The 17,500-nt window shown below is 45.4% G+C and overlaps 2 protein-coding genes across 3 annotated transcripts in view; both read left to right on the plus strand.

The window, feature by feature from the left end:
- Positions 1-8,757: 8,757 nt before the first annotated feature.
- On the plus strand, positions 8,758-12,955 carry LOC111978638 (uncharacterized). 2 transcript variants are annotated; one of them, XM_024008818.2, is made up of 4 exons: positions 8,758-9,504; positions 9,994-10,112; positions 10,683-10,807; positions 11,071-12,955. In XM_024008818.2, exons 1-4 carry the CDS (start codon positions 9,115-9,117, stop codon positions 12,378-12,380), a joined length of 1,944 nt encoding a protein of 647 aa, XP_023864586.1. In that variant the 5' UTR covers positions 8,758-9,114; the 3' UTR covers positions 12,381-12,955. The 2 variants fall into 2 exon arrangements, with proteins under 2 accessions (XP_023864586.1, XP_023864587.1); XM_024008819.2 differs by having other exon boundaries at positions 8,760-9,432.
- Positions 12,956-14,359: 1,404 nt separating this feature from the next.
- Positions 14,360-17,500, plus strand: part of LOC111977636 (liprin-alpha-3-like) — a 42,663-nt gene continuing 39,522 nt past the window's right edge. The window contains 1 exon segment of the mRNA XM_070448684.1: positions 14,360-14,567. The gene's annotated coding sequence lies outside the window, so the exon portion shown is untranslated.

The raw sequence follows: 17,500 nt of genomic DNA on the forward strand, positions 1-17,500 counted from the left end.
GAGAGAGATACCCCTGCTGGGCCTCGGGGCCTCCAACAGCAGAACTTGGTTGCGACGCCTCTTTCAGGGGTCCTCTCTGGAGATCTGGGGTGACACTGTGGCTCTGCTGGGCCCTAGTTGCATTGAGCCCCATAGGAGTTTCTGCTCTTGCCTCGCGAAGCTACTCTGTAGAGCCCTACAACCGTTGCCGGCGGCTGCTCCTGGCTCACTCTCTCAATGCTCTGCCTGGGGACCAATTGAAATTTTTATCAGGCATCTCGAATAACTGCCTTCTAGGCCGCTTTCCTGGAGTATTTGCTTGCTTTGCTCTGTAGTCTTCTGGGGAATCTGCTCAGGCAGCGGAGTGGGCCAACTCGAGTGGGGGGGTCCTGACAGAAACGCGTCGGCAAATCAGTAGAGGAAGGCAAACGGCTTGTGAGGACTCTAGTCCCACCCTCAGAGGGAAGGGGGTAAACACAAAAAAATTACTCATCCTCACAATGCTATAGGCCTGCATAATATACATATATGAAGTTTATTTCCAAATATTATTCACGACGTTTTTCACATGTGTTTTTCATAGAAGGATTGCTTATGGGTACCTTCAGGGTGTTGTAAAATATTACTGTCTAAAAGATTTTTTAATTCATAGATTAAGATTTAAAAAAGAAATTGTTTGAAACTCTACACATCCATTGTTTTAGCTGGAATGGAATGTTTGCCAATACTGTATATTTGACACAGTGCCCTTAGAAAGTATTCATACCCAACATTTGTTGTGTTACAGCCTGAATCAAAAATTGATTCATACAAAAATTCTAGCCATCTCATAAACAAGCCCCATAACGACGAAAGTGAAAACATGTTTTTAGAATTGGTTTAAATTGTATGAAATTAAATATCTCATTTACATAAGTATTCACATCACTGAGACAATACATGTTTAGAAATCCATCTTTGGCAGCGATTACGCTGTGAGTCCTTTCTGGGTCCTAAAGCTTCGCATACCAGGATTGTACAAATATTGTTCAAGAGCTCTGTCAAATTGGTAGAACCGCTGCGGCCACAGGAGGCCATTCTGTTGTTTTTTTTCCCCCCTAAAAATCCCTAGTCCTAGCCGATGACAAACATGCCCATAACAGGCATGGCAGTCCACCATGCTTGGAATAATGGAGAGTGGTACTTCAGTGATGTGTTGTGTTGAAATTTGCCCAAACATAACGGCTTTATATTCAGGAATAAATTAACAATCTTTGCCACATTTTTTGCAGTTTTCCATTAGTGCCTTATCTGCAAACAGGATGCAATTGTTTTGGATATTATTATTCTTGTACAGGCATCCTTCTTTTCAACTCGGTCATTTAATGTTAGTATTGTGGAGTAACTAACAGTGTTGTTGATCCATCCTCAGTTCTCCTATCACAGCAATTAAACTGTAACTGTTTTTTAAAGTCCACCATTGGGTGTCACGTTCCTGGACCTATTTTTATGTTTTATTTTGATTATGTTTAGTTGCAGGGCGTGAGTTGGGGTGGGCATTGTATGTTTAGTGTGTGTCTTGTCTTAACGTTTGTTGCTTGTCCAGTGCATTGTGTTATTTAGCTTCACGATCAATTGTTGTTTTTGTTTGTTTGTATAGTGTTTTCGTTTTATGTTCATCTTCGTTTCATGTTAAATTAAAAGAAGATGGCTTATTTTCCTCATGCTGCGTTTTGTCAGTCTCTCCTACACAACGATCGTGACAGAACTACCTCACCACACAGGACCAAGCGGATTGAGGAGAGGAGGGAAGGAACTAAAGCAATGGAGAAGAAGAGGAATGGAGTTTGGGAGCAAATTTTCAATGGAGAAGGACGCCTGGGCCTAGGTTTTGGTGGTGCAATGCCCGCTTGAGGGAGGAGAAGAAGGCAACCAACAGCCCAGGAGTCGCTGGATGAGGAGGAGGCAGCACGTAAGAGAGGCTGGAAGCCCGAGAGGCTCACCCAAAAATTTCTTGGGGGGGCTAAAGGGGAGTGTGGCGAAGCCGGGTTGGATTTTACCTGAGCCAACTCCCCCGGGCCCTTTACCGTGGAGTAAGAGGGCGTCGACTGAAGTCAGACACCGTGTTATGCGGTAAAGCGCACGGTGTCCCCAAGTACGCGTGCTTAGCCAGTGCGGGCCCTATTCCACCTTGCGCACTGGGAGGGCTAGGTTGGGCATCGAGCCGGATGCATGAAGCCGGCCCAACGTATCTGGGCCTCCAGTAACGTCTCCTCGGGCCGGCTGTAATGGCACACCTTACAGGTGGTGTCCCCGTTCGCCTGCAATACGGCCCGTGGCGGGCATTCCCACCTCGCTCGCACTGGCCGAGGGTACGGGGACCATTCAACCTGGTAGGTTGGGAGGCTCGGTGCTCAAGGCACGTGTCTCCTTCACGGTCCCGGTTATCCCGGCGCCACTCTCCCACCCCCAGTCCAGTACCACCAGTGCCTACACCACGCAGCCAGGCTTCCAGTGCATCTCCAGAGCCCTGTTCCTCTTCCATGCACGCACTCTCCTATGGTGGCGTGTCTCCAGCCCAGTGCCTCCAGTTCCGGCACCACGCACGGCAAGCCTCCTGTGGCGTCTCCAGAGCCCCTGGACGCACTGTTCCTTCCTCCGCTGCCTGAGGTGCCGTGTCCCTTAGCCCGGTACTCCAGTTCCGGCACACGCACCAAGCCTCCTGTGTTTTTTTCGTCTCCAAGAAGCCTGGGTAGCACTGTTCCTCTCCCTCAGCACTCGCCCTGAGGTCGTGCCTCAGCCCGGTACCTCCAGTTCCGGTACCGCACGCACCAGGCCTACAGTGCGTCTCAGCCGGCCAGAAGTCCTGGCCGTCTGCCCACGGCGGCGCCTGAAACTGCCCCGTCTGCCCAGCCGGCGGCCTGAAACTGCCCGTCTGCCCAGCGGCGCTAATGCCCGTCTGCCCAGCGGCGCCTGAAGCCCCGTCTGCGCCAGCGGCGCCTGAAACTGCCCGTCGCCACAGCGGCGGCCTGAACTCCCGTACTGCCCAGCGGCGCCTGAACTGCCGTCTTGCCGAGCGGGCGCTCTGGAACTGCCCGTCTGCCCCACGGCGGTCCCTGAACCTGACCGGTCTGCTGCCATAAGCCGTCTGAACTGTCCGTCTGCCATGAGCCTGCAAAGCCGCCCCGTCTGCCATGAGCCTCCTCCTGGAGCCGTCCGCGCAGACAGGAGCCGCTAGAGCCGCCGCGAGACAGGAGCCGTCTAGAGCCTTCGCCAAGACCGGATTCAGCCGAAGAGCCTTCCGCCAGACCGGATCAGCCCAGAGCCCTTCCGCCAGACCGGATCAGCCCAGAGCCTTCCGCCAACCGGATCAGCCATAGAGCCTTCCGCCAACCGGATCACCAGAGCCTTCCCGCCCAGCCAATGACCAGCCAGATGCCTTCCGCCAGGCCATGACGCAGCCAGAGCCTTCCGCCAGCCATGACCAGCAGAGCCGTCACATCCAGCCCCATTGACCAGCCAGAGCCGTACGCGCGCACGAACCAGTCCAGAGCCCGTTCAGCCAGCATGACCAGCCAGAGCCAGCCAGCCAGGACCGCCAGCCAGCCAGGAGGCCGTCCTGCCCGGCTCCGTCCTTAGCCCGGAGGCTGCCGTCCCTCAGCCCGGAGCTGCCGTCCCTCAGTCCGGACTGCCTCCACGCGGTCGCCTTGCTCCCTTTGAATCCTGGTGGCTGGCCTTCCGGCTTATCCTGTGCCCAGAGTGCTAGCCCCATTATTCCCGATGGCTGTAGGATGCTCCCTTCAGTTAAGTGGGTTTAGTTGGAGGGTGGGTCATTGGGGGGGGGATACGGAACGCGGGGAGTGACTATGGTGGTTGGGAGACAGCGTCCAGAGCGGAGCCACCAACCGTGGACAGGATGCCCACCCAGACCCTCCCCTGACTTTGTGTGCGTCGGAGTATCGCACCTTGAGGGGGTTGGAGGGGATAGTGAATCAGGCTGTTCGCGTGTATGATCATCTGTGAATCAGCCTGTAAGGCTTTATTTGTCTAGTGTATAGTAATGTAGGTGGTGTTTGAGTTGGTCAGGCGTGAGCGTGGTATTGTCGTGGGTGGCATTGGTATGTTGTGGTGTGTCTTGTTAACGTTTGTTCTTGTCCTGTGCACTTGCGTTATTTAGCTCACGACTCAATTGTTGTTATGATTTTGTTGGTATAAGTTGTCTTTCGTTTACGGTCATCTTCGTTCATTTAATGTAAAAGAGAGATGGTCTTTATTTCTCCTCTATGCTGTGGATGGTATAGCTCGCGTTCGGTTTTGAGTCGTAGCTCTGCCGGTCACCACGATGTGACGAATTGGGTAGCATAGGGGGTCAGCGCGTGACCTAGAATCCTGTTATTCTCTATTTTGGGTGGGTCAGGTGTGTGACTAGGGTGGGCAGTTCTAGTCTTTTTATTGTGTAGGTTGGCTTGATAGTGTTCCCAATCAGAGGCACGCTGTCTAGTCGTTGTCTCTGATCATTATTGAGGCAGCCTTTTCCCACCTGTTTGTTTGTGGATCTGTGTTTGGTTAAAGTTGCCGTTGAGCATCTGGGCATAGGCTTCACGTTAAGTTTTGTTCTTTATTGTTTCTTTGGCCGGTCTCACGTAATAAAGATGTATATGAACCCAAACGCAGCCGCTCGCATGTTTGGTCCGATTCTTACAACAACGAGCGTTACAATTGGCGGCTCAGTGGTGAAATCTTTAGAGAGGTGGTGTTCCGTCCTCTATCGTCTGGCAATGATTAGGAGGACGCGGGTATCTTTGTAGTGACTGGTCGGGTCGTATTGAACACACATCATAAAGGGTAATTAAATGTTAACATTCAATTCAGTCCAACAGAGAATATTCAATGTCTATTCTTTTTTAATTTTTACCCTCGTCTACCAATAGGTGCCCTTCTTTGCGAGCTTTGGAAAACCTACATGTCTTTGTGGTTGAAACTAATGTTGAAATTCACTGCTTGACCTGAGGGACCTTGCAGTCCAGGCCAAGACTTATGTTGCACTTGTTAAGCAGAGATTTTACTGCTCAATATATTTAGGGCTTGCCATAGACTAGGAGTTAATAGCTGCTTATTGACTCTGAAACAGTTTTAGCCTTGTTCATTTTTTAATAAAACATTAACAAAATTTCTAAAAACATAATTCCACTATGGGTTATTGAGTGTAGGCCAGTGAGCACAGAAAAATCATAAAGTCGAGGACGTGACAATTTAGTAAATTCAGGCTGTAACACAACATAATGTGGAAAAAGTCAAGGGTGTGAATACTTTCTGAAAAGGCATATTGTATGTGGTTGTCCCACCTAGCTACCGGTATCTAAAATCAATGCACTAACTGTAAGACGCTTTGGATAAGAGATGTCTGCAAAATAACTCAAATATCAAATGTAGAATGTTTTACACACAGATCTCATATTATTGATTATTTTATTTTATTTTAATGTCTATGGATATATAGCGTCTTGGAATGAAACTTAGAGTAACATACAGTATGTGTACACTGAGTGGACAAAAACATTAAAGAAACACTCTTCCAATGACAGACTGACCAGGTGAATTCAGGTGAAAGCTATGATCCCTTATTGATGTCCCTTGTTAAATCACCTTCAGTTCAGTGTAAATGGAAGGGGGGGGGGGAAAGGGACAGTTAAAGAAGATAAGCCTGAGACAATTAAGATCATGGATTGTGTATACGTGCCATTCAGAGGAGAATGGGCAAGACAAAATGTAAGCCATTTGAAAAAGGATGTCTGATAGTACGTTGCCAGCGCACCGGTATGTGTCAAGAACAACAACGCTGCTGGTTTTTCACACTCACAGCTTTCCTGTGTGTGCAAATGGCCCACCATTCAAAGGACATCCAGCCACTTGACACAATGTGGGAAGCATTGCAGTCATGGGCCAGCATCCCTGTGGAACCACTTTCAAACTCCTTGTAGAGTCCATGCCTTAGATGGGAATTTGAGGCTGTTCTGAGGCAACTGCAACTCAATATTAGGAGAGGTTTGCCGTAATTATCTGGCGTATATACTCTAGAACGCACTTGTAATATCCATACAAGCTGTTGGGATCATAGGTTCACGATACATAATGGAATCACACATAAATCCATTACACACTAATACCTCATAGAACAACCTCTTCTTCGGTTCTGGCGAACTTTGTATTTGGGTTGGCTGGGGAACCGGACATGGGCGTTTCCCTCCGACTGGCTACCCTATTCCGCCTGGTGTCTCCTCATCCTCTCAATCTGCTCCTCTTCAACTCATCCTTTTCCCTTCTGAGAGGGGAAAAGAGGAGGCTTTAGTACAACGCGTACGGATCCCAATGCACAGACAGTCATAACTGGTTGCCGGGAACGACGAGAATGCCAGAGAGCAAGCTCAGTAATAGTGCTAATAGAAAATCTGTGATATTGTGTGGTGGGAGAGAGAGAGAGAGAAAGAGAAGAGAGAGAGAGAGAGAGAGAGACGAGAGAGAGAGAGACGAGAGGGGAGAGAGAGAGATAGAGACAGACAAGAGATAGACAGACATCAGTGATAGAGAAAGAGAGAGAGAGAGGAGAGAGAGAGAGAGAGAGGAGATAGACAGACAGAATAGACAGACCACAATAGAGAAGAGAGGAGAGAGAAGAGAGAGAGGAGAGAAGAGAGAGAGAGAGAGAGAGAGAAGACAGACAGACAGACAGACAGACAGACAGACAGACAGACAGACAACGCACAGACAGACAACCAGAAGACGACGATCAGACGCAGAGAGACAGAGAGAGAGAGAGAGAGAAGAGAGAGAGAGAGAGAAGGAGAGAGAAGAGAGGAGAGAGACAGAGACAGAGACAGAGACAAGAGACAGAGACAGAGACAGAGCAGAGAAGAGAGAAAGAAGACAGAGACAGAGACAGAGACAGAGACAGAGGACAGAGACAGAGAAGAGAGACAGAGTGAGAGAGAGAGAGAGAGAGAGAGAGAGAGAGAGAGAGAGAGAGAAAGTAAAGGGAAGCAAACTTCTGAGGTCGGACGTGAGGTGGGGCTCAGGCATGAGACAGAGCAGGGAGACAGGAGAGACGAGACAGAGAGAGAGAGAGGAGAAGAGAGAGACAGAGAACAAGAAGGACAGAGACAGAGACAGAAGAGAGAAGAGAGAGAGACCAGAGGACAGAGAGATAGAGGAGAAGAGAGAGAAGAGAGAGAAGAGAGAGAGAGATTTGAGCATGATGAAGTTATTAATTACACTTTAGATGGTGTATCAATACACCCAGTCACTACAAAGATACAGGCGTCCTTCCTAACTCAGTTGCCAGAGAGGACGGAAACCACTCTAAGATTTCACCATGAGGCCAATTGTCACGCTCGTTGTTGTAAGAATCGGACCAACATGCAGCGTGGTTTGGGTTCATCATCTTTATTACGTGAACCGGCAAAAAACAATAAAGAACAAAACTAACGTGAAGCTATGCAGTGCTCAAGGCAACTATACACAAACAAGATCCCACAACAAACAGGTGGGAAAAGGCTGCCTAAATATGATCAGAGACAACGATAGACAGCTGCCTCTGATTGGGAACCATATCAAGCCAACCTAGAAATAAAGAAACTAGAATGCCCACCCTAGTCACACCCTGACCCAACCCAAAATAGAGAATAAAGGATCTCTAAGGTCAGGGCGTGACACCAATTGTCACGATCGTGTGTAGGAGAGACGGACCAAAACGCAGCATGAGGAAAATAAGCCATCTTCTTTTAATTAAATGAACGAAGATGAACATAAAACGAAAACACTATACAAACAAACAAAACAACAAATGATCGTGAAGCTAAATAACRCAAGTGCACAGACAAGCAACAAACGTTAAACAAGACACACACAACATACAATGCCCACCCCAACTCACGCCCTGACCAACTAAACATAATCAAAATAACATAAAAATAGGTCAGGAACGTGACACCAATGGTGACTTTAAAACAGTTACAGTTTAATTGCTGTGATAGGAGAACTGAGGATGGATCAACAACACTGTAGTTACTCCACAATACTAACATAAATGACAGAGTGAAAAGAAGGATGCCTGTACAGAATAATAATACTCCAAAACATGCATCCTGTTTGCAATAAGGCACTAATGGAAAACTGCAAAAAATGTGGCAAAGAAATTAACTTTATTTCCTGAATATAAAGCGTTATGTTTGGGGCAAATTCAACACAACACATCACTGAGTACCACTCTCCATATTTTCAAGCATGGTGGTGACTGCATCCTGTTATGGGCATGTTTGTCATCGGCTAGGACTAGGGATTTTTAGGGGGGATAAAAAAAACAACAGAATGGCCTCCCGAGTGGCGCAGCGGTCTACCAATTTGACAGAGCTTGAACAATATTGTACAATCCTGGTATGCGAAGCTCTTAGAGACCCAGAAAGACTCACAGCTGTAATCGCTGCCAAAGATGATTCTAACATGTATTGTCTCAGTGATGTGAATACTTATGTAAATGAGATATTTAATTTCCAATACAATTTAAACCAATTCTAAAAACATGTTTTCACTTTGTCGTTATGGGGCATTGTGTATAGATTGCTGAGAATTTTTTTGATTGAATCAATTTTGAATTCAGGCTGTAACACAACAAAATGTGGTGTATGAATACTTTCTGAAGGCACTGTGTCAAATATACAGTATGCAAACATTCCATTCCAGCTAAACAATGGATGTGTAGAGTTTTGCAACAATTTCTTTTTTTAAATCTAATCTATGAATAAAAAATCTTAGAACAGTAATATTTTACACACACCTGAAGGTACCCATAAGCAATCCTTTCTAGTGAAAAAACACATGTGAAAAACGTGTGAATAATATTTGGAAATAAACTTCATATATGTATATATGCAGGCCTATACATGTGAATGAGTAATTTTTTTGTTTTAGGCCCCCTTTCCTCTGAGGGTGACTAGAGTCCTCACAGCCGTCTTGCCTTCCTCTCTGATTGCCCGACGCGTTTCTGTCGAGGACCCCCCTCCCGAGTTGGCCACTCCGCTGCCTGAGCAGATTCCTCCAGGAAGACTGACAGAGCAAAGCAAGCAAATACTCCAGAAAGCGCCTAGAAGGCAGTTATTCGAGATGCCTGATAAAAATTCCAATTGGTCCCAGGCAGAGATGAGAGAGATGAGCCAGGAGCAGCCGCCGGCCAAACGGTTGGCTAGGGCTCTACAGGAGCTAGCTTCAGCGAGGCAAGAGCAGAACTCCTATGGGCTCAATGCAACTAGGGCCCAGCAGAGCCACAGTGTCACCACCAGATCCTCCAGAGAGGACCCCTGGAAAGAGGCGTCCAACACAGAGTCTGCTGTGGAGGCCCCGAGGCCCCAGCAGGGTCAAGACCGGGCCGTTGTGGGCAATGGGGGTGTGGCCTCTAATGGAGGCGGTGCCTCTGATCCCAGGGTAAGAAAGGAGGATGGGGGTCATGACACTACAAGACAAGTGTTGGGAGGATGTCAGAGGGAGGAAGAGAAGGTGAGATGAGTACAGTTCATTTCACCTCATCTCTTATTTCAGTTATGAAACACGAGTCGCATTCTAATCAAGGCTTTTTACAAACTAATTAGCCAGTGATCGCCAAACAACTGTGACGCCACAGGAGGCTGGTGGCACCTTAATTGGAGAGGACCGGCTCGTGGTAATGGCTGGAGCGGAATGGTATCAAATACATCAATCACATGGTTTCCATGGTTTCCAGGTGTTTGATGCCATTCCATTCGCTCCGTTCCGGACGTTATTGTGAGCCGTCCTCCCCTCATTAGATCATCCCTAATGACAGTTTCACCTTTTACTATTGTACAGTTAACCAYGCCACATAGGTCAAAGTCACAATTTGGAAGATTTCCTTCTGTTCAACTGCAATTTCAAGTAATGATATACACCCATTGATTCCGAAAGAATATAACTTATGAATGCCTCATGAAATACGGACAAAGACTCAGGATTGTGGCTTTCATGTCACAGGTTGAGGGACACGCCACTCTCCTAACATCTGCCCCGGACCCTGACCTCTGCCTCACCCCTGAGCAGAGAGAGGCCAAACTGAGACGTGTGGAGAGGATCAGGGAGAGAGTCATCCGGAGGTGGGGTTCATTGTGTGCGTGTGTGTGTGTGTGTGTGTGTGTGTGTGCGCTGGGTTATGATGAATCCCTTCTGTGACAGCTCAGTGTGTTTCACTATGTAGAGAGACACATATTAGAAGGGATATCAATTACTCTATATATTATACTGTACATAGATAGATTGCAGTGGAGGCTGGTGGGGGGAGCTATGGGAGGACGAGGGTCATTGTAATGGCTGGAATTGAATAAATGTAAAGGTATTAAACACATTAAACACATGAAAGCCACGTTTGACTCTGTTCCATTTACTCCATTCCAGCCATTACAGTGAGCCGTTCCTCCTATAGCTCCTCCCACCAGCCTCCACTGATAGATTGTGTATACCTGTCTCTGTGTTGCTATACGTTCTTGTCATGTGTTTTTTTTTTTGTATGAGTTTGCATGCATCTACGAATCTAGCTTTAATCTCAGGGCTTTCCTTCCACCTCCTCTTTTTGTTCCTCTGCCTCTCTCTCTCTTCCCCCCCCCCTCTCTCTCTCTCTCTCTCTCTCTCTCTCTCTCCCTCTGAATCTCCTCCCCTCTCTCACTTAGTGCAGTCAGAGAGAGTGCCGTGGTGCCCGGACATCCACTGACCAGGATGGAGAGACAGGAGCTCCACAACACCCCTTCTACACAGAAGACCTATGACAAGGCCAGAAAGAACCGGGAGATGCCAGGTAAGGGAAAGGGGGATACGTAGTCCGTTGTACAACTGAATGCATTCAGCTGAAATGTGTCTTCCGCATTTAACCCAACCCCTCTGAATCACTCATAATGCCTAAGTACAAACACTCAGGCTGGCTTGATGTGATAGAGTTATTCTGATAAATGTATGCTGAAAGTTTGCCCTTTCTGCTACGTTGCTCTCGGTAATTATACAGTCTACTCTCTTCTACTGTCAGAGAATCACACCAATTCCAGAAATGTTTGTACTTTTCAGTTTCTGGGCCTTGCGAGGATGTCTGCGGAGGCTGGTGTCATAGTGACGGGAGGGTTCTACGTAGTAACAGGACGGTAGAACCTCCGACCCCTGGAGAGAAACCTCKTTATGAAGATGAGGGGAAGGGGCATATGAAAGGTCATGAGGGTCATATTGGGAACAAAACACAGCACAAAGGTCACGGTGACAGAAAGGGTATCATGAAATGTAAAAAAGAAAAGGAACCATCCACTTCCTCCAATAAGATCTCCTCGATGACTGTATACCAAACTGACGGAGGCCTGCAATTCAAGAGGTGTGAAGACAAAGAACAGGAAGAAGACCAAAAGGAACTCTCATCCTATCACGTTGAAAGCAGTTCTCTGTCCACCAACCTGAAAGCGGAATGGTTCCTCTCAACCAATCAGTGGCGAGAGTTCATACCTTTACGCGACCACGGAATAGAGTCATTGTGCCAAAAGGAAACCTTGAATGTGGACAATGAGCCAACATCTCATGACGCAGGAACGGATTCCAATGGTGACACATTTTCTGTAAGTGAGAGTTTAGAGAAAATGTTGGAAAATCATTCACTCTTCTATAAAATCACAAGTGACATCAATCTGTCAGACACGGACATTACAATGACTGATGGACAATCAGTATCCAATCAGGGAGAAGAGATTGAGGGGGCAACCAATGAGATTTCAACAGCAGAGGAAGTGACCTATAGGGTGGTAAGACCAAGAGACCAACAAATCGAAGGTTGCCACCCTTCAGTATCCTCCACAAGTCATGGTACAGCCACAGACGATAGTGGAGACATCACTACAACCAATCAGCAGCAAGATTTAACATCTAAGGACCGGAACGCACCACTATCTGCTAATCAAACATCGTGCGTCTCATCCAAACCAGGACGTGACCTATGCATCTATGAAGAGATATCGGACAGTGACGCTTTGCCCAAAGCAACAGAGGAACCCATTCAGGAGAGTCAAGGGAAAATCATGCAAAGTCAGGAATCGAGGAAACCTAAACCCGAATCGTCGATTCATCCTGAATCAGAACAGGCCCCCTTTATGGATATGTGTGGATGGGCAGAAACAGGACAAGAGAATCGTGGAACAGTAGATGTGAAGGTAGAACAGGAGGGAGCTGGAGAGTTGAAGGTGGCCAATAGCAGTTTAAGTGGAGAGAGAGGCGACGCGGTCCAAAAAAGATATAGCCTATCCAAAACCAATTCGCTAGGCCTATACGAGGAGGAAAGGGCGGATCGAAGTGCCTCATTTGGAAGAGGCAGAGTGACAGTGCTGCGGACAAGTTTATAGAGGGACTACAAAAATGGAGGATGACAAGGAAGATGTAGTTCAATAGAGACCGAGTGAGCAAGATGGGGGGGGGGGGGGGGGGGTTGAAAGTGATAGAGAGAAATAGTGTACTGAGGAGAAGAGAAGAGAGATATCTGGGAAAGGAGAATGATGATGATGTTTACCAATGAAAACAGTTAAACACCTAAAGTTATTTGAAATGTTATGTCCTGGAAAAGTGTATGATCAGAAAAGAGATCGATGATCAGGATATGCTACCAACAGAAAATGCAATTCACCATAAGACCTGTATATGCGTATATACTGTGATCATATGCAGTATGAATACAATGTAGGGTACAGTACTAGCAATAAACTAATGCACAGTACATGTCAAACGGCCGAGGTTACACAGTTATTCCACCCAGTTTTACATATCTAACACTGAGCAAATATACCCCTATGTATCACAGTTTGATGGTTGTTCATTGTTCACCAATAACACGTATTATTGTTCTCACTATATAACATGAAYTGTGCTCGCGTTTTGTATCTCAAATGTCCTAATTAATAAACATATGTCCGGCATTACCATATGTTGCACTAAGGCTGTATTATTATAATATTACGAATATATATGACATATTTCCTCTTGTTTCATCAATAGCGCTTTCTTTCCTCAACACTGGTCCTCTAGACTGCTACTCCTCTAGATTAACTCTTCTCTGACCAGGCCCAACGCAGAATTGAACTGGGTTTTTAATAATGCCTTTGTCACTTTAAATCCTTGCTGTGTCTCAGTCGATGACATCATTGTCTGAGAACACATTACATCACCTCTTGCCGGGCTTCCTCGCTCTTAAAGACAGCCCTACCTTCTGTTTTGACTCTGCCAAACTCAACCCAGTTTATTCGTTTACCTGAGATATGCTATCAATAGCTTCATAAATGTATATATCAAACAATGTCTTGTTTGTTTATTTATTTCTGAAGAACATGCAGTGAAATGGAATATAGGGTAGTGTGCTGAATATACATGATATATGATTCTACTTACACGTCAACATATCCATAAAACAACATGATAACTAAATGTACAAACTGCTCACTTGATATAATAAACATAGAATAGCATTCTTGTCATATTGTATTGTCTGTATTGGTTTTCTTACCATACTCAGTACGGAATGGATAGTTTCCCATACTTTTGTGTCATGTATGTCTTATTAAAAGAAAAAAAGACTTCCTCCTGCATAATATTAGTAACATAAATATGTGTCTTCTAATTTTCATTGCTATGCAAAGAACTGKCCGGTCAGATCAAGACACAAACAACTCTGTGTTGTTGTCTGTTCACACTGCTATGCTTTATCTTGGCCAGGTCGCAGTTGYAAATGAGAACTTGTTCTCAACTAGCCTACCTGGTTAAATAAAGGTTAAATAAAAATAAAATAAATAMAAATTTAGAAATGTACATTCTGTTGCATATTCACTCTAAGATCGTTTTGATTGGTGTAGGGAGTGAAAATACAAATACCATAGCCTATGTTCCAAACTAAAATTGTTGTTTGTATAAGTAGCATATAGCTTTTGATGTTTGCACTGTACCTTCTCATTCCTGTGGCCTAATTCTGATATGGTAACACCATCCCAACAATGACTTATCTGGTGCAGTCAAATCGTGCACATTTGTAACACCAGAACACAGGTGATATGTGTCTAAGAAGGGCTATAAACTATAGGCTAACTAGCCTAATGAACACCATGTTCACTTTCATTTGTTAGGTTCTTATCATATTATGCATTATGCATGGTGTGGTCCATGTACGATGGTTAAGTTTGTCTGTCTGTCAACATGGCCTAGCTGTCTCTCATAGCCATTTACTGTAGACTATAATTAATCAGGTGTTTGTTTGGCCTGTGTGTGTGTGTGTACGTGCGTGTGTGCGCGCGCGCGTAAATCACAGAGAGATGCGGAGAATGCTGAGAGAATGTTTCTTTAAGACCCATTACCTTCCAATCCGACAGAGGGGGATGCTATGGTAAGGTGATGTAGCGTTGCTCCCCGCTCCCTTATGCCGTTTGTGGAAAGGAGAGAGACGGGGGGAACCATATATCCGGGTTTTTGAGAGGCAAAATCAGCGGAGATGGATCCGAAGAATATTTAACGTCAGATTTGAACAATATGGATGTCGCGTGATGAATGTGGTAAGGATGGAACTTCCACCACTCCTCGCAACCCATTTTTTTTATGGCATGAAATGAGAAAATATGCACGCGTTATTGTAACGGTCCAAATGAGTCCGTGAAAATGTGTGCGCGTTTGTGTGTAGCCGATAACCAGTTATGTTTATTGTATTGTCAGGAAGGGAGGGGGAAAGCGTTTTGGAGGGAGGGAAATAAATAAAATAAACGATTCAATGCTCGGAATGTCAGGCATTGACAGGTGCGTTAGCAACACACACCGCGATTTATTTAGGGCGCGCGCGCTCGCTCCCTTTGCGTTTGCATACAGTTAGGTGAGGTGATACCTAGAGAGAGAGAGAGAGATAGCRAGAGAGAGATAAATATAATGTTGTCTACAATTAACAGCATATGTAGCCGTTATATGCATTACCTAGTTTACTATAAGCCTATAATAAACGAAAAAATCGTAGCCTATATGCTACCTTTAGGAAGCAACCAATTCCAAGAATATTCTTATCACCATTCTCGTCTCTTGTTTGTCTCTGGACTAAATTGTATCCGAAATGTGTGACATGCAATTTTCGAACCCGTTCTGTGTATTTCTGTTGTCCATACACCGAGTAGCCTATAGCCTATGCCATGATGAGAGTTAACCATCGAGATATTTTAATGCAAACTGCGGATGTTTTTATGAACATAGGCATGTCTCAAAATCATGGACAAATACAGGTAGTGCGTCGAGGCTATTCGTTTATACGAATGTAGTAGTTGTCTGGGGCTGTTTGTGTTTTATCAAATCGTATTTTTTCTTCCATACATTCAGAAATGGAGGTATATCTATGCCTATCATGTCCAAACGCGTCATTTTCAGCACTGAAACACCGTCGGGGATGCAATTAAAGGCATGTTTGATTGGTTTTCGTTTCTTTCATTCTGTCTGCCTAGCTGCCAAAAATCAGTTATTGATTCCAATGATGCGTTTCGTGGTATGAGATGGATGGGAAGAGGCTATGTTGTATTCGCTATTGTGGATAATGTGACACAGGACAAACAACCGCCATATCAGTCATCATTAATGCGTAAAAATGTAAAATATATATTTTTTCCTGTGTGTGTAATTGCTGTGTATATAGTGTAAAATGTATGTTGAACAGATCATGCCCCTCTTTCTTCCATTGTCGGCAATAGTGAAAGCCAGGAGCCACACTCCTCCCCGCCCCAATGGTSTGCTGTTTTTGCTGTCTTGCTCTTTCCTTCCTTCCTCATCTCTCTCCCACTCTCTCTCTCTCCATCATTTTATATTTCCCTTAACCCCCCATTGGTATACAGCTTATATTTTAGTAACCTAATACTGTACAAGATTGGGGGCCTGCTCCTAATTGGCCATATAGAGAGCAACCATGAGATAACTCACTATTCTCGGCTGGGAACAACCACAACCAGCAATGTGAGAGCTGTGGGTTGTAGACAGAGATTATGAGGATGATGAGGATGATGACAAGAATGATGATAAATAGTATACAGAGATAATTTAGTAACTCTTTGATGATATTAGTCCACATGGCATATTAGTCAGTGTGTCAGGCGCATAAAAGACATGGTGCTAGATGACCAACTAGCTTTCGTAAGCCGAGTATGCCTAAAATGCCCTATTGTCCTTTTCTTGCTATAAAAAAATGATGGAAATATTATCACAAGCCCAACTGTCTTTGACTCTATATAATAACGTGAGCGGTTTGTCGCCCTTGTATCCTTGTGTCGGCTATTTGTATTGCCATTAACATGTTTGAATAGCCTACCGCACAAATATAAGGAAAGTACTTCTACATTACTATCGGGATGATATTTTGTGGAGGAGTCTGGCTTGGGACATGTCTAGTACTGGTCCTGAAGTGCAGAGGCTAAAGGGCAATATGCCTGGTTGTCCAGTCTGTTTGTGCTTGGAGCTTATGGCAGTGTTCTGCATTGCTTATCAATGTGTCACTGTAAATCTCCATCTCTATAGTCTGTCTCTCTAGTCCCTTTTTACAGGCAGTGCACTGGGCATCACTAAGTTCCTCTACCTCAGAGCTGAGTCAGGTGTGTCATTGCTGGGCTGGAACAAAAGCCTGCACATCCAGTAGTTCTCCAGGACCAGGGTTGGAGACTACTGCATGACAGAGGGCCTTGGTGGTCCTCCTCAGCACTCCCGGATGAGATGGAAGAGGCTGATATAGCAGCAGCAGTAACTCAGGTGCAGTAGGTGCTGGGTGGGTTACAGTTAACCAGACATCCCCCTCCTGGCAGGTCATGGAGGGAATGCTGGCTAAAGTAGATACCCAGACTGACTCATGGTTCTGATGGCCTGACTTGCCCTATCTCCAACTGGACAGGTGTGAGAAATAAGTTTGAAGTTGTAGTCTGGGAGTTGTAGTCTTCCCTGGACAGCCCATTGTTGTTACTGTACCAGTATTAGTTTCTGTCAGACTACAGAACCAGCATGTGTGTGCTCCCCGGTCTGGAGAGGCGAGGTTCTGGAACTGCCTTTAGATTACGTTACATAAGTCCGTGTGGTCACAAAAGCCTGAACACTCTTTTATTTCATATTTAATGGACTATATTTGTTTATTTTATTATTTTTAAATCTTCATTTAGATAATTTTGGGATTAAAACAAAATGGGGCTTAACATCAATACAATACCTTACATCACATTTACATTTCATAATACAGAAAGGTTGAGAATAAATTTAAGGGAATCAAAAGTCAAGAACGTCCAACCGTTCACCGCCTTCCACCTTTCGTTTCAATGGCTCTTCTCCCTTTCAGTTCCATTCGAATTTGTTGAAAGACTATCTCGCTGGAAACCAAAATATTTTTCATTGTCATTTGGCAACGGGTTTTCCATATTTGTGCRTTTATTATATATACGATGAAGCGGGGGAAAAACTCTGCAGCTTTCCAGGACCAGGCTTG

Source organism: Salvelinus sp. IW2-2015, linkage group LG18 (genome assembly GCF_002910315.2).
Source record: "Salvelinus sp. IW2-2015 linkage group LG18, ASM291031v2, whole genome shotgun sequence".
Taxonomy (NCBI): domain Eukaryota; kingdom Metazoa; phylum Chordata; class Actinopteri; order Salmoniformes; family Salmonidae; genus Salvelinus; species Salvelinus sp. IW2-2015.